Here is a 24,100-nt window from a genome sequence, read left to right on the forward strand (position 1 = left end):
GCTTAATTAATGTTAGTAAAGTCCCTTAATAAGCTTGGAAGAAAGGTACAATACAAATGCAAATTACTACAATATTATTACATTTTCGTATTCATCACTCTTCCTTTTGAGACTTGTGAAGCAAATTAAATTGCTCATGTGGTGATTACCCACTTGTATTAATCTGCATGTTTTTATTTTCTTCTCTTCAGGTAGCTGCATTGTTGTGGAAGGGATGAAAAGGACTTTGCTATAGTAGATCAACAAATATCTCTCTGGATCATTCTGCATCTCAACACTTACAATGGAAAATGTTCAAATGCCATACAAACTCCTTGCAAATGCATGATAAACTGTTTGGGAAAGTTCCTGCCATGAACAGAATTGTCTGATAATTATATTAGCATACACACTCAAATCTAATGCCTATAGACTACTGTGTGGAAAGTTCAAAAGAAAAAGAGAAGTCTGTGAACTTGCAAAGGCTCTGGAAAAATGGGAGCAACAAAACTTTAAAAAGCACAGCATTGGACACACTCCATGTGTCTGCACAGCTTTCAAGTGAACTAGCACTTAAGACCTTGTGTAACAAAATGGACTCTGGGGACACAGCTATAGGGCAAAAAGCTACCTCAAGGTCTGGAGAAACTGCTAAAGTACCAACTAGATGGAGGCAAGAACATTCAGCTGTTATTAAGATGAGCGCTTTTGGCAATCAAGAAATACAGAAGCAACCAGAAACAGATCATGAGCAAGTCGGAAACACAGCATCAGCACAACTTTTTAGTTCTGGGAAACTCGGCTCATCGAGTGAAGCTGGGCAGCAGGTCACCGAGAAGCAATATCCACAGCATCGGCCAAGTCCCTACTCATGTCAACATTCACTTTCTTTTCCCCAGCATTCATTGCCACAAGGGTTCTTGCACAACATAAAGCCACATCAGAGCTTGGAAGGCCACACATGGCAGTTTCCTGGCCACTTGCAATCAGTTGCCTCAGAGGACATATTTCCTTTTCACTTGCACGGCCATAGTGGAGGTTTCTCTAGAAAGAAGATTTCAAGTTTGAACCCTGCTTATAGCCAATATTCTCAGAAATCGATAGAACAATCAGAAGACGCTCACAAGAAAGAGCACAAACCCAAAAAGCCTGGCAAATATATTTGTCCTTACTGTAGCAGGGCTTGTGCCAAACCTAGCGTACTTAAAAAACATATTAGGTCCCACACTGGGGAACGGCCATACCCTTGTGTTCCTTGTGGTTTCTCTTTTAAGACAAAGAGCAATTTATACAAGCACAGGAAATCACATGCCCATGCAATTAAAGCAGGATTGGTACCTTTCACAGAGTCAGCGGTATCTAAATTGGACCTAGATGCCAGTTTTATTGATGTGGAAGCAGAAATACATTCAGATGGTGAGCAGAGCACAGACACAGAGGATGAGACCTCATTGCTTGTGGAAAGTTCTGACAAACTGAGCCCAGTCCCACAGATGCCACTGGACATTGCTAGCAGAAGTAACTTTCACTCGTCCATCGATGAATCATTGGGAGGCCCAATGAAAGTGCCCATTTTGATTATTCCTAAAAGTGGGATTCAGTTATCCAGTGAGAGTTCCCAGTACATTGGATCTGACATGTTACAAAACCCATCCTTAAGTACTAAATCTGATGACTCTCATACAGTTAAACAGCGACTTGCACTAAGACTGTCAGAGAAAAAAGGGCAAGACTCTGAGCAGTCACTAAATCTTTTGAGCCCACATAGCAAAGGAAGCACTGATTCTGGTTACTTTTCCCGCTCAGAAAGTGCAGAGCAACAAATAAGCCCTCCAAATACTAATGCAAAGTCTTATGAAGAAATAATCTTTGGGAAATTCTATCGGATTAGTCAAAGGACAGCACTAACAGTAGCAACAGCCAATCAGGAACACAATTTAATGGGTAAAATGGGCAGAGTGGAGCAGCCACTACCTCTGGTGAACACCAGATTAGACATCAAGATGCTTGAAGAACATATTTCTCATCTAACTCCAAATAAAGAAGCACTCATTGATCCCAGTAAACTGAGCACTATTACATCTACCCAACTCCTCAGCAGTAGCAATACAGAGTCCAAACAATCCCAGACTACAACATCATCCATCAAAAATGAACTGAACCTTTACCCAGTAAGTCAGCAGGGTGACACACCTGGACTTTTAGAGCCTCCAGTAGATGCTTCTCCACTTATTAGAAGTAACTCCATGCCAACATCTTCTGCAACCAATTTAAGTGTCCCCTCATCTTTGAGAGGAAGCCATTCCTTTGATGAGAGAATGACTGGTTCAGATGATGTATTTTATCCTGGGACAGTTGGAATATCCCATCAGAGGATGTTAAGAAGACAAGCTGCCTTTGAGCTGCCCTCAGTGCAGGAGGGGCACTCAGATCCAGACTACCATGGGAGGACAGGAAAAAATATCGTTGTGGCTTCCAGCAGGTCAACAGGTGGTGAAAAAGGGTCATCCTGGAAGGAGAAGAAATTGACTGCAGGGGAGAGAACCTTCTATGACTATGATGCTTGTGGAAAGCACTACAGAAAATGGGAAGAATTTGAAACTCAAAAGCTGAACTACCGAGACTTGCCATGCTCGGGTGGGATAAAACAAGCAGGGGAGTACTTCGTTGATTCATTTGGCCAATCACAGCCAGTGCCGTCTGTATACGGAACCACATTCGAAAACAGAAAACGCAGAAAAGAGAAGAGTGTTGGGGATGAGGAGGATGTTCCCATGCTTTGCAGCAGTGGTACTGGCACCCCAGTGGGGATGCTGCCTTCAGATTTTGATCCCAAACCCCAAATTCAGGAAGGGCAAAGAAGCGCATGGGATAATGCTGCCCATTGTCACGCAGAGCGTTTTGAAATCTGTAGACCTCACTTGCAGTCTGGAAGCCCATCAGCTTCATTAGAAGAGTCACCTTTAACTGCAGAACCAGAAAAGACAGCAGAGTCACTGAACAGAAAACCCCCTGGAAATGTCATCTCTGTCATTCAGCATACAAACTCAGTGAGCAGGCCAAACTCATTTGAAAGGTCTGAATCTACAGAACATATTGCTTGCCTGCAGGATAAAACCTACTCATTGTCTGAAACCTGTGAGAGCGAGATTGCTGAGTCCCCAATGAGCCCAGAGCGGGCTCAGCAAACAGAAAATGCTGATAGTGTGAATAAACTGTCTCCATCCCAACAGCCACAGCCATACCATATGCAGCCCAGACTGGTTCGCCAGCATAACATACAAGTACCTGAGATCCGTGTTACAGAGGAACCAGATAAACCTGAGAAAGATAAAGAAGTTCAGACTAAAGAGCAGGAAAGACCTGCTGAAGAATTCCAGTGGCCGCAAAGAAGTGAAACTCTTTCTCAACTCCCAGCAGAAAAATTACCGCCCAAAAAGAAACGCTTACGGCTTGCTGACATGGAGCACTCCTCTGGGGAGTCCAGCTTTGAATCCACCGGCACAAGCCTCTCTCGCAGCCCTAGCCAAGAAAGTAATTTGTCCCATAGTTCGAGTTTTTCAATGTCCTTTGAAAGGGAAGAAAATACCAAGTTCATCATGCCTTCCAAACACGATGAGTTTGGAAAACAGTCCGAGTTTTTAACTGTTCCAGCTGGTGCTTACTCACTTTCCGTCCCTGGGCATCACCATCAGAAGGAAATGAGACGTTGCTCGTCTGAACAGATGCCTTGTCCGCATGCTGCCGAAATCCCAGAGATCCGAAGTAAATCCTTTGATTATGGGAATCTGTCTCATGCTTCAGCAGCCGGGGCACCTTCTGCAGGATTATCTCCATCACGAGAAAGGAAGAAATGCTTTCTGGTCCGTCAGGCTTCTTTTAGTGGGTTCCCAGAGATTCCCCAGACTGATCAAAGTGTGGAACCAGGTATAAAGCAAGAGCAGATGGAACACATACACGCTGGTCTTCGCTCTTCCCAAGTTGCTTGGCATCATTCTCCCACCTCTGTGCTTCAGCCCCTTCAATCAGATGAATCTGGAAAGCAGGCTATTGGTTCTGGTGCACAGCTTGCCCAGCAACACGCCATCCTTGCCGACAGTCAGGACATTTTAAGGAATCCCTTGATTCAACAAGCGCCTTATATTTCAACCAAATATCCAGCAGAGCAACAGCACCTATTTGCACATCAAGAAAAGGTTCCATTCCCCCCCATTCCCAAGGCCTTGTTTCAGTTTCCGTATCCTGCTGTCAGTATGGTTCCCTTACCGGCTCAGCAGCCTGTCTTATGGCAGTCATGTCCAGAACCTTTACAGAGAAACTTGCCACCTCATTTTGTACAGCAGTTACAAAAAGCGTATGTCAAACAACCTTTCCAAACAGAAATTCATCCTAGTTATCACCTGGAGCACGCTCAAGAGCATATTGGAAAGAAACCGGCTGAATACATGCATGCGAAAGAGCAAACGTACCCGCGTTACTCAGGAACATCTGGGCAATATTCGAAAAATGCTAAGTACCTGCCAGACCCTAGTATTAAGTCAGCAGATACCTCCTCTGAGCAGCATCTACAGACAGGTTTTGACTCCCCGAATGATGGATCTGTACAGTCTTTACCAGGAACAGTTGTTCCTGTCAGGATTCAGACCCATGTGCCATCCTATGGTAGTGTCATGTATACAAGCATTTCCCAGATCCTTGCACAGAACAACAGCCCTGCTATTGTCATTTGCAAAGTGGATGAGACAGTTTCTCAAAGAACATTATCAACAAATGCAGCCATGCAAGGACTAGGATTTAACATAGCCCAGATGTTAGGTCAGAATGGTGGATTAGAAAAATATCCTCTGTGGAAAGTACCACAGACTTTACCACTTGGGTTGGAATCCTCAATCCCATTGTGTCTGACATCCAGTTCTGACACTGCCTCTACCCTGGGAGGAAGCAAACGAATGCTTTCACCAGCAAGCAGCTTGGAGCTTTTTATGGAGACTAAGCAGCAGAAAAGAGTCAAAGAAGAAAAAATGTATGGACAGATTGTTGAGGAGCTAAGTGCAGTAGAGTTGACTAATTCAGATATAAAGAAGGATTTTTCCAGACCGCAAAAGCCTCAGCTAGTTAGGCAGAGCTGTGCTACTGAGCCAAAGGAAAGTGTGCAGTCCATGTCATCCTCTTCACCATCATCGTCCTCATCATCTCAAGATTTCCCCTCTGCCAGCATACCAACAGCTGACCCTTTTCTGAGCAGGGAAAAGCTTTCCAGTTTTGATTCAGCATCACCAGGGCACAAGTCGAGTGGCCCTTCTGAAGGAAGAGAGTCACCAGAAGAATTGGATGTGGATGAAACAGCATCAGATATGAGCATGAGCCCACAGAGGTCTTCACTGCCATCAGGAGAAATTCAGACAGAAGACCAACTGCGACAGCAGAAATTGCCTCCTGGTATGTTGGTCCAGATGGCATCCAATCCAAATGGGAAAGCAGCACGCTCAACCATCCTCCTAACAGATGGAGCAGATTTTCAGCAGATCTTTCAGTTCCCTAGTCTACGCACTACTACTACTGTGAGCTGGTGTTTCTTAAACTATACCAAGCCCAATTACATTCAACAAGCAACCCTCAAATCTTCAGTTTATGCTTCATGGTGCATTAGTTCATGTAACCCAAACCCATCAGGGTTAAATACAAAGACTACTCTAGCACTTCTAAGGTCCAAGCAGAAAAACACCGCAGAAATTTATTCTTTGGCTGCTATGCATAGACCTGGAGCTGGTAAACTGACCTCATCAAGTGCATGGAAACAGTTTGCTCAGGTAAACAATACGTTAAAAAAAACCTTTTATCTAGACATCACACCAAACTGAAAATTGAAATAAATTATGATGCATAAATCAAAGTAAGGATAATGAAAAGCTGATATTTGACAGTTGCAATTCTCAATAATAAGTAGAAATTGTATCTATTATAGCTTTTCTAATGTTTTGAATAGAAAATGCATCATCCCTGAAAGGTTAAATAAAGGTTCAAAGCAAAATGTGAATGTAATATGTCCTGTTTAAGCCTATATGATTATCCTATGTACCTCTTTATCACTTTTTAAACTATCCACATTGGAAACTCAAAAGGTACAACATACTCTGCGTGAGCATTCTAGGGCCATGGCTGTTGACTCCTGTTCTTCCCCTGCGTGCTCTGACAGCTGATTCAGAGTATGACTTCGGTGACAATGGAAGATGCTAGAAGAGCAGGACATTTGAGGGCTTTATTTCACAGGGTCATTTAGTTTTTACTCCCGCCTTTTTCTAGTAACAAACATTGACATTAATGGGAGTTACCTGAAAAAAGACTGAATGGCAACTGAATAAGGACCTCCAGATTTGGTCCCAAGCGATCAGCATACCACAGCCATGATTGGCCAGCATGATGTGGTGATGCTTTTGCTGTATCACCAGATAACGCTCCTTTAAAATGTGCCTGTTCTGCCCCTCCGCCATCTCTCACCAGACGTAAAGGGACAAATTAATTGGCTTTATAGAATTGCATCCAAACTCAGAGCTGAATTCAGCCCAGAATGTTTAAACTACTTGAAATGAAGTGTGCATTTATTCTGTGTTCCAGACTGTAATAACACTCATTGACTTTATTCCACAGATGAAACACGAACCATTCTTCTTGTTTGGCAGCAAACTTGAAAGGAAAGCAGTGGGGAATATTACAAAAGAAAGAGTAAAAGGAGAAAGTCATGGAGATAAAGACATTGCGTCCAAACAGACTGAGCCAGTACGAATTAAAATCTTTGAAGGAGGGTAAGAAAATTCAACTGGAAATATCAAACCTAGCCTGTCATTTCAGAGTAAACAGATTTGAACTTGAACGTAGATGAATTAGGGAAATTAACAGCCTTCTGGGCTCATGCCATGTTTTGTAGCTCCCCGTGCATCCTTTCTCCTGTTTATATGTCAGTCATGCAACAAGATAGTAGGAAACACAGTAAAGCCTGTGTACTTACTTCCAGCTCTGCTTTGCCATTAGCCAAGGGTGCTGGAACAATTCGTACAGTGGGGGTGCTGAAAGCCATTGAACCAAACTGTAAAACCTGTATATGATGGAAACCACTTCAAGCCAGGAGATGCAGCACCACCCCCAACACCCCTAGTTCCAGCACCTATGCCATTAGTACAACTATACTTTCTATATACATAGAAAGCATTACTGAATTGTCATTTCTCTTATTTGGGGCAAAAAAGAGGATAGATAGCTAATATTTTGATTTCTAGGCAATCTTCTTGTGTTCATTGAACTCCTGGCAGACATCTTTCTGTTATTAAATGCTGTATTGTGCACCAGCCTTAACAAAGAAGCTATGCATTCTTATTCTTATTCCTGGAATATTTTAGTCTTTTACTGAATGTTGACTTTCAGGTACAAAATTTTAGTTGGTAATAAAATCCATAGTATCAGTGTTTAGACGTAAGAACAATCAAATTAAAAACATAGTTTAATCTACTGCTGGCTGTAATAGCAATGTGCTATTGTTCAATTGATTCAAAACAAATAAATCACAAATAGCTGAGGAGAAAACAGACCTAATAGTCGGTTGATGTAATTTTTAGGCATTAGCTTATTATGATAGGCATATTAATGGTTTGTCCACTACAGTGTATTCTCAGTACATGCATCAGAATTTTATTTGTATTATGAAAATCTGAAATGATGGTGTTTGTATGTTGGTAGTGGTGAATGTCCAGGTATACAGCTGGGTGGTACTTTTCATACATGTCAGGCCCTGCAGCAGTGTCTCAGAATAACTAACCAGTCAGGACAGGGTCACAAGGCATTCAGCAATCCATTTAGTCTTCTGTCATTTTTCAACATTTTCAGCATCCCTCTCATTAAAAGGCTTGTGGATGTGTGGGGTCAGTCTCAATCAAATAAACTTTGATATTTCTCTATAACCTGTAGCAAAAAGGGGGCATACCCTGCGTCTCTCTTCGAAGACTGAGAATGTCATCTCTGAGATTGTTCCAGGGCCTGACAACCCAGGAATCCCTGATCCTGGGTGTTCCCTGTGGTAGTGCGTTGTGCTACTAACCAAAAACCAGTAAACTGGCTACAAAAGAGACTTTTCAGTGACCCAAATTCAGAGGTGAGTCTAAGTTTACAAGACGTATAAAGTGCTGTTATTTAGACTCTCACCCACTTACAAGTGTGTATCTCACACACCTGCCTGTACATATCATCTCTGAATTTGGATCACCCAAGGGATTCCAAATTGATGTAGTCTGTATGCTAGTGGTCAGAAGAGTGTAGCTCAGCAAGAAAAGCAACTAACAGGAGGCTCTGAAAGATGTTCGTTTAAGCAGGCTACCCTATATTGTACCTGAAACTTTTTGCACCTTTGTCAGGAAATTTGATGTGTTAATTACACCATCTTAGACTTCCTTACATACTGATAAGGTCTAAGGGAGTATGAGCATAAATGTGTCTAAGTGACTGTAAAGGGATATAACTTACATCATCTTACATATCACCTATGGATTTGTCCTGATATAGATCAGGTATCTTGAGACAGTTGTAGTACGGAAGAAAGAAGTTAGGTGCCTCGCTGTGTACATTTATTGCTGGGCTTTAATAATCTATGTAGACAGGCTGTATGTCTCTCTAGCTTATGGGGTTTCCCCAATAGAGATCTCTTACCTGCGTAGCAACAGTGTGGAGGATGGTGATTCTGTTGTGTTAATGCATCTTTCTTATAGATCCATTTCAGAAGGCTATCATTTTACGTAACAGTGGCATTGTTTGCAGAAGGGTAGATTCATTCCTTTCACTAGCTTGTGGTGTTTTTTTTTTTTTTAACAGATCTAATATTCTCTACATGTCATCACTTAACATTAGTTCATCATTGTTTTTAAGAGATTCATCATTTCGTCCGTCTTTTGTTTTATTTAATCCACAGAGGGTAGTATGAAATAAGAGCAATTCTTTTGTGCAGGCTTAGTCTTTGCGCTTTGCCTATGCAGGTTTCCTCACAGTTGTCATTCTAAAAGCATTATTACCACTGGCAGGTAGCTTGATTCAAATGATGTTATTTGAATAGCAAAATCTACTTTCCCTCACCTACGACTACAGAAACCTGGGAAGATTGGAAGTGATATTTCTCTAGGAAACTCAACAATTTTAAATTTCATTCGCTTGTATGCTACATCCTACAATACATTTCAGTCAATTACTTACAGTTTACATGGAAGGCAGGGTGGGGAGGGGTGGAAAAAACCTTCCATCTCTTCAGACACCATGCAGTTTAATGACATGTGCTGGATTGCAACTAGAGTTCATGTAGGGTTACCATATTTAAAAAATAAAAAAGAGGACACTCCACGGGGCCCTGGTCACGCCCCTTTCCCACCCTGGCCCCGCCCCAACTCCGCCCCTTCCCCAAAGTCCCTGCCCTAACTCTGCCCCCTCCCCTGAGCGCCCCGCATTCCCCCTCCTCCCTCCCAGCCACGTGGAAAGGGCTGCCTGAGCGCTACCGGCTTCACGGTTTGCCGGGCAGCCCCCAGACCCTGCGCCCCCGGCCAGCGCGTCTCCAGCCATGGACCCTGCGCCCCCGGAGCCCGGGAGGGGAAGTGCCCAGCCGGCGGCGCAGGGTCCGGAGGCACGGGGGCTGCCCTAAGCCAGTAGCGCTCGGGCAGCTCGGCTCTTAAACAGAGCCGAAGAGTCAGGGGAGGAGCACAGCAGCCGCGGGAGGGAAAGTGCCCAACCAGCGGTATTTTTCCCCGGACATGTTCGGCTTTTTGGCAGTTCCTCCTGGACGGGGGTTTGATTACCAAAAAGCCGGACATGTCCGGGAAAAAACGGACGTATGGTAACCCTACTTCATGGCTTGTTTAATTTGTTCTTTTACACTGGTGATGAGGTCAAATTAGAAACCCAAAATAAAATGGCAGTTTGGAGTGGAACTGCATGACTCAGGGGCTTTGTGTTGAGCCTTTTAACTCCTCTGCACTGAGTTCAAATCCAGCCCAGATCAATAATGACCACACTTGTCGTGTGATGACCATGTGGCGGCAAAGGTGAAATGAGTAGAGAAGGGGGAACAATAGGAGGGATACAGAATAGAATGTGATGTGGTTGGAATAATGAGGCAGAAAGTAGAGCCTAGCATCTGAGTTTCAAATGGACTTGAGAGAGGTGATATTGCTGGCCAGAAAGGAGATGGGGACAACAGTGCACAAGTAGCAAGACAAAGAGGGCCTGAACAAGAGCCTTGGGAATCTGAACAGAACAAAAAAGCTGAATCTTTGAAATGTTCTGTAAAGACTTGAGCACAGCCTAGATATGTGAGTGTAGAAAAGGACTAGTACGAGATGATGCCCAGATTATGGCAAGATGGCAGTCCTATCCCTGGTGACTGCGAAATGGGAGGGAGAGGAGAAGGATTAGTGTTGATGGAGACAGATTAAAAGCAGCAGCTTTTAATGTGAATTTTAGATGCCTAACTTCAGGTGCCCAAATGTGAAAATTGGGTCCACATATTGGTGGATAAGAGGACAGAGATGAGCAGGGAAGAATATTTTATATATGTACTGGATATTAGTCTCAGTGCCTTGAGTCAGAGATGCAGCTTCGCATATGAATCACAAAGTTTGTCTGAGAAAAAATTGATTTTTTTAAATTTCAGCCCTATCACCTTAAAATGCCATATACTCCTCTAGAATCCTCTTCAATGTTAGAAGCATCTTCCACGTGGTGCCTTCATTTTTACGTGCCAGCTACCACTGTAGAGAATAGTGTGTGAGTTGAGCCGCCCTAGTGCCTGCTGATTTCAATGGGAGTGGTGTGTATTCTGAACTTCTCAGGAAAGGAGCAGCAGAAGGGGGTTAGGTACATTATTCTTTAGCAGCTGTACTTCCTGTAGAACCCTTAATGTGACATTTTTTCCTGGGGCAGAATGTCCACCCTAGGCCTATGCATCACTTAAATTCCACTTCAACCCTCAAAGTAGCCCTTGTGCAGGCCCTCTGCACAGCTGTGAACTGGACCCTTCCTATCCTCTATTTCAGTATTAATTCTTCATCAAGATAGTTAACGAAATATGCATAGGTTTGCATGTCTTATTTATTGTCTAACAGAATGAGACAATGTAAGCCGCTAAATAGATGAGGGAGTGCCTTTAATGCCTTTAATAACGTATCAGCTAAGTATACATATTGGAATGAAATTCCATTTCATTTCAAGGAAGTAGATATCTGAATGTGCTCCCCACAGGGTAGCCATATAAACCCATATTCTGGGTTGTTCTCTTGTGTACTCCAATCAGATGTGAGCCGCTGGTTTCAAGTTGTTAAACAATAACTAAGACTTGCAAACATATTCAAATTACTGCATTTCCTGAAAAGTAAATACACTCTGGGCCCCAACCTGACAGTGCACCATTTGTAGAACTCCCCCTGACTACAGTGGAAGCTTTGTGCATGTAATGCCTGTAGTATTGGGCCACAGAGGGATATAAAGACACCGTTTGTGTACATGTATGACTTAGAGGCTATATAATTCAAATACAATGCCCTCTTCCAACAGGTACAAATCAAATGAGGATTATGTGTATGTCCGAGGACGTGGGCGAGGAAAATACATTTGTGAAGAATGTGGGATTCGCTGCAAGAAACCAAGCATGCTCAAAAAACATATCCGCACTCATACCGATGTACGGCCTTATGTATGCAAGTTGTGTAATTTTGCCTTCAAAACTAAAGGTATTTAGCCTTTTCTGCTTGAACCCTTCCCCCTCCCTCCACCAATTCCTTAGTTATTTAACATCCATCATTCCAATCAAAGAGAAAACTTTCATCGGAATAAGATGGTTTTATTTATGAACATGGGACTCCATTAAATATATTTTCCCTCATATCTAAATGATTCAAGGATTTATGTGAGACTGTGAGACTCCTTGCATAACTTAATTTTAAGAGCTGTAGGCTCCTACCAAGCCCATTTGTCTGCAGAGGAAATGTAGTGGCATAAGAACTGCCCTTGCAAATACTACTTTATGCTAAAAATGTTACATGGTGCAAGTTTTAATTGCTGCAATCTAAAATACTCCAGGGGGACTCACGTGTAGTGGCATAATGCAGAAGCAGAGTTTCAGCTGCAGAGGAAAGCATGCCTCCATGGTCTTGTACAGTGGTTCAGTTTCAAGTTTATAAATAATGTACAAATCCACAGACTCCCAGGTGGGCCACTCCATCCACAGTTGCATTAATTATGAATAGGGATCTGATAGCTTATGTTCACATGTATTTATCAGCACTGAAAAAAAGCCTCCATTTGTCATCCGGAGGCCATGGATAATGATATTCATTGGAATTAGGATTTGCTTTGAAACGACCTCTTTTTAAAAAAAAATCAATTTCTTTAGCAGCATTTTTCGTGTGTGTATATAATACATGTGAGTCTCCTCTCCAGTTTTAACATCATTTGGATACTGGTAAGCAAAAGGCATATGAGGTCAAATCCCACTCTCTGTGCACAGCGTGAGTAATTGGCCCTGCACTGGGAATATTCATTGTGTAAAAGGGGAAGGAATCCTCCCCCAGGCCACAGAGTGATCGCAGTGCAGCTGCATGGCTGCTACTGCAGATGTAGGGCTGTAGTAGCTTCTTTGGCTCTAGTACCTCTTCTCCTGCCATATGGAATAACTGGTGGTTATGCATAGTAGCAGCTCCACCAACTATATCTCTTCAGTCTCATCCTCTAAAATTTGCTCCATCTCCATTCAAACCCCCCTGAGTGTGCTGGAATGCAGGGAGTCCCAATTGAGCACAGATTCATATATTCCAAGGACAGAAGGAACCTTTGATCATCTTGTCTGACCTCCTGTATAACACGGGGAGTGGATTTGTGGTGTAAAGGAGCTGTGGAGTCCTTTATGGGGTCTGAACATCCACCTCCTTTGCCCTGTGCAATAGACCTGCACTGGCTGTGGCATGAGCCCTTCATATCTGCAGTGCGTTGACAGAAATTATTCAGAGACTGGTTTTGATGTTGCATGGCAGCCTTTAGGAACTGTGAGACAGGATTCCTGAATATTTCACATTGAAATAAATTGTGTCTGGTGATTAGAGGACAGGACATAGAGCCAAAACTTCTAGATTATGTTCCCTGCCCTGTCATGGAGTCATTATGTGGCTTTGGGGAAGTCATTTAACTTCACTGTGCATCTGTAAAATGGGTATAAAATACTTGTCTCATAGGATTATTATTTATTCACTGATATTAACCTTGTCCACTCATTTCTCTAACATCTGTCTTCATGCCTTCTTCCATGGGGACCTCTACACCTGGACTGATTCATTTTCCTCTTTTTCTTGAAATCATTCCTCAAGACCCACTTTTTCCATGATGCCTGCAAATAATTAGCCAACTAATTCAAGAAAGGTCATGGGGCAGTCAGATCTAGCTGAGGGGCATTTTTAGTGGTTTATTTGTTACTTCAATATAGATATATATAATGCTTATTAAAATATGTGCATATTGGCCCTGATGTTGCAATCTGCACTATTTTCTACACTGTAATTTTACCACTGGAGAGGGGGAAAGCAACAACCTATTTCAAAACAATGTACATGAACCAGATTAATCATTTTTACAGTGTATCATGTCACTGTATTTCTTCTGAAGGATATGTTGTTGTTGTTGTTATTTCTTATGTATATAACAGTAGTGATCAGAAGCTTGGGACTCTGGTATAGAAGCACTATACAAACACAGATTAAAAAAAAAAAACATTACCTAATAAACTCACTTTCAAAGACCCCAATCCTGCAATAAGCGCTGTAAGGGCAGGCTTCTGCCTGTTTGTCCACAAGCAACATCATGCTTGAAATCAGCAGTGGGGCTCCTCGCAGGTACTGCCTGGTCACTCATGGTAAGAATGGGTACTAATTTAAGATAAGAACCTACAAGGAGGTAAAACAGACAAATAGAGGGAGTCGATATTTTTAATCCCTATCTAGTCCCCTGCCTAGCCATTATTGGAATGCATTTTACCTTTGGCATCATGATAGAAATGAGTCTTGAGGAGGGATTTGAGGCAGGCTAGGATTGTGGCTTTAAAGATGAGTTCAGAGAGGATGTTCCATGCATAAGAAGTAACGTGGAAGAAAACATGCAGTTGCATGTGGAAGAAATGAACATGCAGGCAGTTGAGACTGTCATTTCTGGCAGGGAATAGGAAGAGGGGGGTGGTATGATAACAGGTGCTGGAACAATTTGTATAGTGGGGTTGCTGAAAGCCATCGAATCAAACTGTAAACCCTGTATATGGTGGAAACCACTTCAAGCCAGGGGGGTGTGGTAGCACCCCCAGCACCCCAAGTTCCAGCACTTATGTATGTTAATATACAAGAGGAAGATGAATAAGAAGGGATTAGGTTGGAATGGCCTTCAGAGTACTTACAAGAAGTGTTTCATTGGTATCCGTTAGTGATCATTGCCAGTTATCAGCTCTCGGAAATACTGCCACTATTTTGCTGAAGAGAGAGGTTTATATAAGCAGTTTTGGGGAAGATGTAAATTCCCACACTCATTAAATTACACTGGCTGTGATGGGGATTGAGTTTGAATGAATCAGTTCTGCTTGTTTTTTAACCTAAACACCCTTCTATCGATTAGGCAGGGAAAAGGAAAACAAAAACTGACTGGGAGAGATTTCTTCGCTGATGTCAACTAATTAGCATCATCTCTGTACCTTTGATAGGAAATCTGACAAAACATATGAAGTCTAAAGCACACATGAAAAAATGTCTGGAGCTGGGAGTATCAATGACATCTGTGGATGATGCCGAAACTGAAGAAGCAGGTATGTTACAATGAGTTAATTTAGCTGGAGTGGCCTTTATAGTGTGCAGATGACTCGTTACATAGTGGATGACACCGGAGGATAAGTTAAGAATATTTTCGGGGTGGTTTTATTTTAAAAAAAGGTCTTTTGAGTATCTTATTAAAAAACAATAAGCACAGAAATAAATCTGACACATTTATTTAAGGTGAATTCTAATTATTTAATACTACAGCAGCTGAGGCTGGAAAAAAATTCTTACCGTTTAAATGTCTTCTGTGTCAGGTCCAGTTCTAGTCTGTTGGGTATAAATGTTCTGATGTTAATAGTGTCCACAGAGGATGAACTTCACCCTTGTGCAGAGGCATGGAGGATAAGCTTTGGGCTGGCCTTCTCCACAGGGGTGAATTTCACTCAGGTTGATTTTGGGGTTTTATATTATTATGAATATTAAACAGCAGTTTAGTTTCTGTTAAAGACCTGACTGAGCAACCATTCCGCACCAAGAACATCCAGTGACCAAAGGATGTTCTAAGTATGGAATGGGTGCAGGATTGGACCCGAAATGTGTCTCTGTGCATACTTGATGGACTTGCCATGATTATTTCAGAAAACATTGAAGACATGCACCAGGAAGCAGAGAAGAGTAGTATGGCAGGCATATCAAAAGAACACCAGTTTTCTGATGCTGAGGAATCGGATGGGGATGATGGAGATGACAATGACGATGATGAAGAGGATGACGATGACTTTGATGATACCCAGGGAGACTCAACACCAAAAACGAGATCAAGAAGCACCAGCCCCCAACCCCCCAGATTCTCTTCACTGTCAGTGAATGCTGCAGCGGCGTCCTATGGGGCTTCTCCTGACAGTTCCATTTCAATGGGACACTCTTCCCTGATCAGTTATTTGGTTACTTTACCTAGTATTCAGGTTACTCAGCTTATAACACCAAGCGACTCATATGAAGACTCACAAATGACGGAATATCAGAGGTTTTTCCAGAGCAAAAGTACTGATTCAGAGCCTGACAAAGACAGGTTAGACATACCTAGTTGTATGGAGGAGGATTACATGCTTTCATTAGAGCCCACCTCATCTCCGAGGGACTTCTCACCTTCTAGCCGACAGTCCTCACCAGGGTATGATTCTTCGCCATATAGAGATAATTCACCAAAGAGGTATTTAATGCCCAAAGGGGATTTGTCACCCAGAAGGCATTTATCACCAAGGAGGGATATTTCACCCATGAGACACCTTTCCCCAAGGAAGGAAGCTGTGTTGAGAAGAGAGTTATCACCGAGACGGGATGTTTCACCAAGACGTCATTTGTCACCTAGGAGACCAATGTCACCTGGAAAAGATGCATCTGCCAGAAGAGAACTGTCTCCAAGGAGGGAGAGAAGATATATGACCTCAGTTAGAGCAGCATCACCCAGAAGGGGTCTGTACCATAATCCAGCATTGTCTATGGGTCAATATTTACAGTCTGAATCCGTTCCATTGGGACATGCAGTAAGTATGAAATAATATTTTAATTTTTATTATCAAAGCTAGTGCACTATTTAACTTGTACGGAACTTTTAAAAGAACTTTGTAAACTTGCATGCTGGAATCACTCACCTAAAACTTCTATAGAGGAAGAAAGAAGAGGCTTGGAGCCTCATCAAAAACCTGAGAAAAGAATATTGGAAACTATAGTAGATATGGACCAAGCCACGACTTGGACTCAGCCACTTGCGGTGGCTTGGTACAGAACATTACAGACTTGGGGCCTGATCTCCAGCTAGGATAAATCAGTGTAGCTCCTCCACTGACTTCATTTTCAGTGGATTTATGCTGATTTACACCACCAGAGCATCTGGCCCCTCATTAGCTATTTTACATGTAAAATGTATTTTACCAAATGATGTACGGTTGCTCCTATTGCTTGGTAATGAGATTCATAGCCTTTCACCTCCGGATTGCCAGCTGGGACTCAGCCCAGACTAGTAGTGAGTATGGCCTTTACACTGCAATGTAATGTACAGAGGTACACCGCTGAAGCACAGGTGAAATAAGTAGAAGTACTGAGGTAAATGAGACTCCAAATGGGAGCGGGGAGGTGTCCATATGCACCACATTGCAAGATTAGGGCCTAGAAGTTATCATCTGATGGTAGTGTTTACATCACACAAACCACCATCACAGTTGGCAGTCACACCAATGACACAAAGGACTGAGTGGAAACTGAACTATCTTCAAACTTAGAGATGCTTCATCCCAGTTAGTCTATAAGAATGTTGGTGGGACAGTGGGAGTAAAATTTGCACTGCCAGTCCCCATGCTGTACCTGCTCTGTGAATGGCTTTCTAAAGCTGTCAGTTCAGTACCTTTCACAAGCCCTACCATTCGCAAAGCTCCCAGGTGTTACAATAATATAAGTAAGAATAAATAATATTTTTCACAAATCTATTTTACTCTGTGATTTAAGGAATCACTTCATTTTTGTTTAGGGTGCTTCTTTTGGTCACAAGTTTTCATGTTGCCTTTGCCGTCTTGCTGAAATTTTATTTGGAATGCTGCTTTCATCCACACATGTTGGTTCAATATGGGCAATCAGTGACAGAACTGTAGATCCCTTCCTGGGACAGTCTGGCAGTGCTTTGCTCATCTTCCATCATCTGTCTTGTTTGTTCACTACAATTATGATTCTTCCCTGGGAATGGCAAGAATTGAACTGTGGACTCATAAGAGTAGCAATTTCTAAACTTTGGAATTGATTCCCTTGTGCACTTTAGTGCTCCCACAGACATGAACATAGAAAAAGGACACGCAAATCATTTTTACTGGCAAAGAAAAGGATAAATAGTTATTCATTTAGCAGTCATAGTATCTTGGCATTGAATGAATATTGTATGAGACCCCACAGCTGATGTTGTTATACTGTGAACAGAGAGCTGTTAAGTCCCTTGAATGACTAAATATCCTGTATATGAGACACTTCCATTGGCATACATATTCCTGGAGGTGTAATAAAACTGGTGAAAGGGGATGTGACAAACTTCCCCATGGGCAACATGACAATTCTTGCTATTATAGTTACGCTGTGCATTCTGTGCCTAATCCTGCAAGGTGCTTAACACATTCTGAGAGGTGCTTAGCACCATCAGTTTGCTCTTTCAGAAAGTGCTCTGCACCTTGCAAGACTGGCTCCTGAGACCTCAGCATTTCTGAGATAATGTCAGACCCATTTCAATCAAATACATATCATTCATGTTGTAATGAATGGCGGTAATTCACTCTCATATCTCTTGTTTATTTCCTTCATATTTTTGGATCTAAGCCTAGACAGGACATCAGTATGACTGGGCTAATTTTAAAACTCTTTAATCTAGTGGAGAAAGTCATGGCAAGAACCAATGGCTGAAATCTGAAGCCAGACAATTTCAGATTAGAAATTAGGCAGAAATTGTTAACAGTAGGTTCTTTAGCCACTGGAACAAACTACCAAGGGAAATGGTGGATTTTCCATCTCTTGATGTCTTCAGATAAAGACGGGATGCCATTCTGGAAGATATGCTTTAGCCAAACACAATTTATTGGGCTTAATAGGGGTAACTAGGTAAAATGTAATGGCCTGTGATGTACAGGAGGTCAAACAAAATAATCTGATGGTCCCTTCTGACTTTAAGATCCGTGAACCTAAAATCACACACTTCTGAATATTTTTTAATCTATTCTTATTCCAAATAACACCTGAAATGACTATAACTGAAAATATTAGAGGGGGGGAATGGACTATTTTTCACTTTCAGGATCTGGTAATTATAACTTAATTAACAATTTTGCCACTGACTCTGAAACCAGAAGAGAATCCTGTTCACTCCTGCATAGCTGTGCTGGCTCCACAATCCTAATAGGAATGAAAAAGTGTAATATATATATATATATATATAGTCTGTAAAACAAGCCAAATTCTGAATACACAGAGTTATCAGATCAGTTGAGTAAGAAGGGGGTAACTTTGTCTGCTCTGCATTGACATTAAAACTCCCATGGCACTTTTTATATAAGTAAGGATTTGTTCTAGTTTCCTTGGCCAAAAATGTTTTTTCCCCATTGTTCTACTGGGCTTTGACTGGCTGCCACCCTCCATTTCAGATTGGCTGCATTTTGGTGGTTCTTTATATATACTTTAAAGTGCCTTGGATTAAAGCACTATATATCTATGAATTATTATTTCTATATGAAATTTAAAAACCTTAGAAAGGCAATTCTTTTTATAGGGCCTACAAAAAAGAAAAGATTTTTATGTGCCTTCTGCTGGTTGTACAATAGCAGTTAACTCACAAAACACTAACTTCAAAGTAGGTTTGACACTACTGTGAAGTTGGTGCACAAGTTAAATTGCTATCTATCTTGTACTATAAAGGCACAACCCTGCATTAGGGGGTGTTGGGGCTGTGCTGTGGTGGGATCCTTGGAGCATACACTGCTGTGTCAGCTCGGTTGACCTTTAAAGAGGTTCAATATCAGATCTGCTGGCCAGTTGGGAGCCCTTTCCCTTCCTTCCCCTTTTGAGGGGGTTAGTACCACTAGTACTGGGCAGGAGTTGAGTGACCCAGAAGGGCTGGGAAGCTGTAGTAGAGGCAAGATTCACATAGAACAAGATGCGTGCACACAACTCAGGTACAATGTAAGGCATTGCCGCTGATGTCTAGCAATTTCATTTCTGAAGAGATGTCTGTGCATAATTGAGGGCACCCCCTTATTTCATCTTTTGTTTTAATTTCATCCTAAATGCAGATAGGCCTGAACCAAATCCCAGCCTGTACTCTCCCAGACTTTGGAGGTTAGAGGAATTCAGACTGTGAACTTGCATTGGAATTTTTCAGCTGGACCTTGTTTCTATAATGGTTCAAACCAGAACCCTGCATTTGAACACCCATGAGTTTTAGGAGGTTCAGAATCTGGATCCAGATGTGAATACCTTGACTCAGGGCCCTGTGTAATTCTAAGTACATCTAGGACACTGCAGGCTCTTAAACATTTTAGCAGCTCGTATCATATTAGTAGTTTCCATAGGAGGTGGACAGGCTGTTTGCTGCCCTTTGAAATTGTTGTAGGATACAACATGGAGAAGTTATTGTTTACAGATTCTTAGTCCATTAGGGGTTCTGTGTTCCTAGGTTCATTCTTCTAAGAGTTACTTTACTCTGCAGCCCCTCTGTGTTGCCATTGCTCTGTTTCTATTTTGGTCAAGTCTTTGTCCGATGTGGTCACGTCAGAGACCATGGATTGGGAAACATTTAAGAGGACAGTCAGATTGAGAAACCGTCTGGCAGACCAAAGAAGGAAAACAAATTCAAGCAGCTGTGCTGAGGGACCATGAATTTCTAACACAACGGCAGACTGACACTCTAAAGCTTGTGCACTAGAGAGCACTGAAATAGTTATGTTTTTCTGCACTCTCAGCCTGGTGCTCTGGTAATTCCATTTTATTCCTCAAATTTCTTATCTCATTGGCAGCATAGCGAGCTGCCGCTGTGCTTACCTAGGACAGGGTTTTTTTATATGGTTTAAATGTCTCATCCTTATATAGGAGAAACTCTGACGTAGATTATTCTCTGAGTTTAACCTATCTCAGGTCATCCCTGATTTATATCGAACATGACAGAGCTGCCGTGCAATGTGAGATTCAGCCATCACGTAGCACAAACACTGAATCTTTCATTGTCCCCTAAACCAGTTTCCCGGTACAGGATCAAATGGTTGGTAAATGCCTTGGGAGTTAGGATTTCCCAGTGAAGTGCTGATGCTTAATGTATTAGCCTTTTGTGGCACAATCTCCAGACTGCCTATACCAGCACTGTGGTTAGTTGCACAGCTCTTGAGTGGTTAATAGTCTTATGATCACTAACCCCTCCACTTTAAAGCAGTGATTAGGATTGTAGTCATTTGATTCCCATGAGAGTCCCTGGAAGCTGTGTGGATAAATCCCACATAACATTATGCAAATGTAGTCCTACTTTTCTACATCACTATTGCTCTAGCCACCAATAAGCAACATGTAATCATCAAATAAAAACCAAATGGGAGAAATTAAGAGACAAAAAGGGGGCTCCGAGTGGCTCAGGATGTGGTTAGTACGGACTGGAGGTGAGCTTTTCAATTCTGGGTCTCTCTTTCAAGATAGGACTTGGTGGAGAAAGACCAAAAGCCAGTATCTTATGATTGCAGAACAGTGGCCTGTGGAAAATCCCTCAATCCCATTCCAAATGGATAAGTGTCTATGTCACAAAACCACCACTTCAATTGGCAATCAATTGGCACCCTTCTTATTATTATTTCATATTTATATTGGAATAGTGCCCAGAGGACAAAATCAGGATTGGGCCACAGGTAGTCATTATTTTACATGCAATGCTTAAGAGAGAAATTGGTAGGTTTGGAAGCTTCAGGAGTGATTTTGCTGACCATGTTGTTGTTTTTCTGTTTACAGAGAAAAGGGTTGTCTCAGGGTCCTTACTTCAGTGTGTACGGAGAAAAAGGAATTTCGAACCATCATGGGTCTAGCCTGTTCCCTGAGGGTCCTAATGACTATGTCTTCAGTCACCTTCCATTACACTCCCAGCAACAAATCCGAGCACCTATCCCCATGATGCCCATTGGAGGTATCCAAATGGTCCATTCAGTACCTATGGCCCTGTCAGATTTATATCCTCCGTCCATCGTGCCCCTGCAGAGGGAGAGCTCTGAGGAAAAGCAAAGAGTAACTTCAGAGACCATTACAAAAGAATCCTATATCATTTCTAAGCACCATGAGAAATGTACCTCTCCTCACATTTTGCACCCAGCTGTTCCATCCAATGTATCCTCCTCTCCATTGCTGAAACAAAGCACTTCAGAAGACAGTTTTATAGCTACAGAAAGAGAACAGGAGGAGAACATACAGACTTGTACAAAAGCCATAGCCTCTCTGCGAATCGCCACAGAAGAAGCTGTTCTGCATGGGGCAGAGCAGCCACAGAGGGCTTCTGAGCCTTATCAGAAGCCCTTAGAAAGTGCACATTTTAGCATTAAACACTTTAGTGGATCTGAGCCAGGCCAGGCCTGTGCTTCAGCCACCCATCCTGACTTGCACAGTGGTGAAAAGGACAGCTTTGGTACATCACAGACTGCATTAGCTCATTCCACCTTTTATAACAAGAGCGGTGTAGATGTCAGACAGTTAGGCTTCCACAGCAGGAAAGACTCTCCATCAAGCACACCGGAAAGAAAAGATACATCATCTGAGAAGAGCAAACTGCATTGATCTGAGATGCCTGGAGACTTTTACCCATACATTTATCCCTCCACCCCCTTTTTTTCTAGAGGTAGAAGTATTCAACTTTACAGCATGCCTGTCCTAAGTTACAGTAGTTTGCAATTATATATACTTTTGTTATATCAAAAGAATTAAATAAAATGACAAGTCGTCATGAGCCTGACCAAAATGAAATTTTGAAATTCTTATTGGGTCTGGTACTTTTAAATTGTACAGATGTTTGTGCCTTTTCTTTACTTTGCTTATATTCTTATAAGCATTTTTTTTAGCAGTAATTTGTACATATTTTAGAATTTGTGTATCTGCTTTGTAATAAATGTAATTTCTTTCCTTTTTGGACACTTGGATCTAAATGATGTAAAGCAAAACAGCATCAGTATATATGTGAGGTTGCACTAAAAGCATATTTTTATATGATTAAAATTGAAAAGCTTTTATGTACAGCTCTGATTCTGTAATACTAATATTTATTTACTTTGTTTCATAAATTGTAAATTTTTTTCTTAATGTTGTGGATTGCTTTTCTATGTGAAGCATGGGATTTACTGTTGCGTAATTAGAACAAAAATGTATATTGTAAACAAGATATTTAAACTAGAGTATCTTATCTTATTCTGCACTTATGCATTAGTTTAAAAAAAAGATAAAGGATGTATCAGCCAGTTCTTAACTCTTGTAATTTTTTTGTCTCTTGTTTGCTGGATTGACTATAACTTAAGTGCTGATTGTGATTTTAAATTGATAGTACCGTAAAGCATTAAAGTAAAACAATGTGCTATTGTGACTTTTTTCAAAGCTTTATAAAACAGTTATAAATATATTAAAAGTATTTGGTCTTATGTGAACATGTTGATCTATATATTCTCCTTTTAAAAAAATGGGAAAACATTCCAGCCCATGTAAATATGTACAAGTGCATCACTGGTACAATTATATGTAACACATTTGGACACTAGGGGTTTGATCTGCTCTCATTGAAGTCTATGGAAGTTGTGCCATTGATTTCAGGGAAAGCAGGATCAGGCCATAGGTCAACACATACCTATACTGGAGTGTCTTTACAAACGAGGTGACAAAGCACATCTAAGTCTATAGAACTTGGTTGTCGGCTGGCCCAATGGTTTGGCAAGCAGTGCTGTGCGCTGCGTGTGGGAGACCCAAGCTCGGGAGTGACCTTGGGTGTCTCTGCACAAACTGATGGTGTGGAGCTTAGCTGGATTGCAGAGGGGTCACACTTGGGGTCTAGAATGGTAAGAATGGGGGTGTAGGGAGAAAAGAAGATGGACACTTGCTCTCGAACACCACCAGCTGGTCAATCCCCACAGTGATACTGGTTTCAACTTTAGGGGAGACTTCCTGTCTTCCCTTCTGACAGGAGGAAGAGCACCACAACTGTAGTCGTCAGCCCTCCTGGCCAGAGGGAGAGCACTACAACTGCGGACATCCGCAGAGTTCAGGGGCAAGGAAGTATTCTTGTTCTTCAAGAATACAGCATCTTTAGGACACCATCTGGACTGATGTTCAGTCTGTGTGGGGGGACAGTCAGGAGTAACCCCTACTTATACGTTTGAAGGTATGATGGGTTACCACTGCCACCAGCACACACACACACACACACACACACAAAACCAAGAAAAATATGGGTTATTTTTTGTGCTATTTAGTATATTATAATTCTGTGAAACCAAGTTTGTATATTGAATTACAATACAATTAAGGAGTGTTCTTTAAAAAGAAATAAATATACAGTTATGTGAATGAGATGTCTACTTTTCATGTGTTCTTTGAATTTTCCAAGTTTATCTGTGAAGTTTACTTAGCATGATAGTAAATTATCTGTGCCATCTATTCCTAAACACATGGCTTAGTAGTCAGTAGAAGGGGTTATGTGTGGGTGCAACAGCTGAAAATACGAATCACACTTTGCCCTGCTACCAGTTACCATGAGAGTGCATCTTATTTTCCAACAATGA

The 24,100-nt window shown here is 41.8% G+C and overlaps 1 protein-coding gene across 5 annotated transcripts in view; it reads left to right on the forward strand.

Annotated features, from left to right (window-relative positions):
* Positions 1 to 23,755, forward strand: part of HIVEP2 (HIVEP zinc finger 2) — a 162,099-nt gene extending 138,344 nt beyond the window's left edge. For 3 of the 5 annotated variants that reach the window (XM_034765511.1, XM_034765514.1, XM_034765513.1), the window contains 6 exons: positions 192 to 5,789; positions 6,628 to 6,782; positions 11,557 to 11,732; positions 14,735 to 14,836; positions 15,426 to 16,333; positions 21,303 to 22,115. In XM_034765511.1, the coding sequence (XP_034621402.1) occupies positions 402 to 5,789; positions 6,628 to 6,782; positions 11,557 to 11,732; positions 14,735 to 14,836; positions 15,426 to 16,333; positions 21,303 to 22,115 (7,542 nt within the window). In that variant the 5' untranslated portion in view covers positions 192 to 401. Of the gene's footprint in view, positions 1 to 191; positions 5,790 to 6,627; positions 6,783 to 11,556; positions 11,733 to 14,734; positions 14,837 to 15,425; positions 16,334 to 19,606; positions 20,288 to 21,302 lie in introns of those variants that run through there. The other 2 variants (XM_034765516.1, XM_034765515.1) reach the window with 2 other exon arrangements.
* Positions 23,756 to 24,100: the final 345 nt, after the last annotated feature.

This window comes from Trachemys scripta, chromosome 3 (genome assembly GCF_013100865.1).
Source record: "Trachemys scripta elegans isolate TJP31775 chromosome 3, CAS_Tse_1.0, whole genome shotgun sequence".
NCBI lineage: Eukaryota > Metazoa > Chordata > Testudines > Emydidae > Trachemys > Trachemys scripta.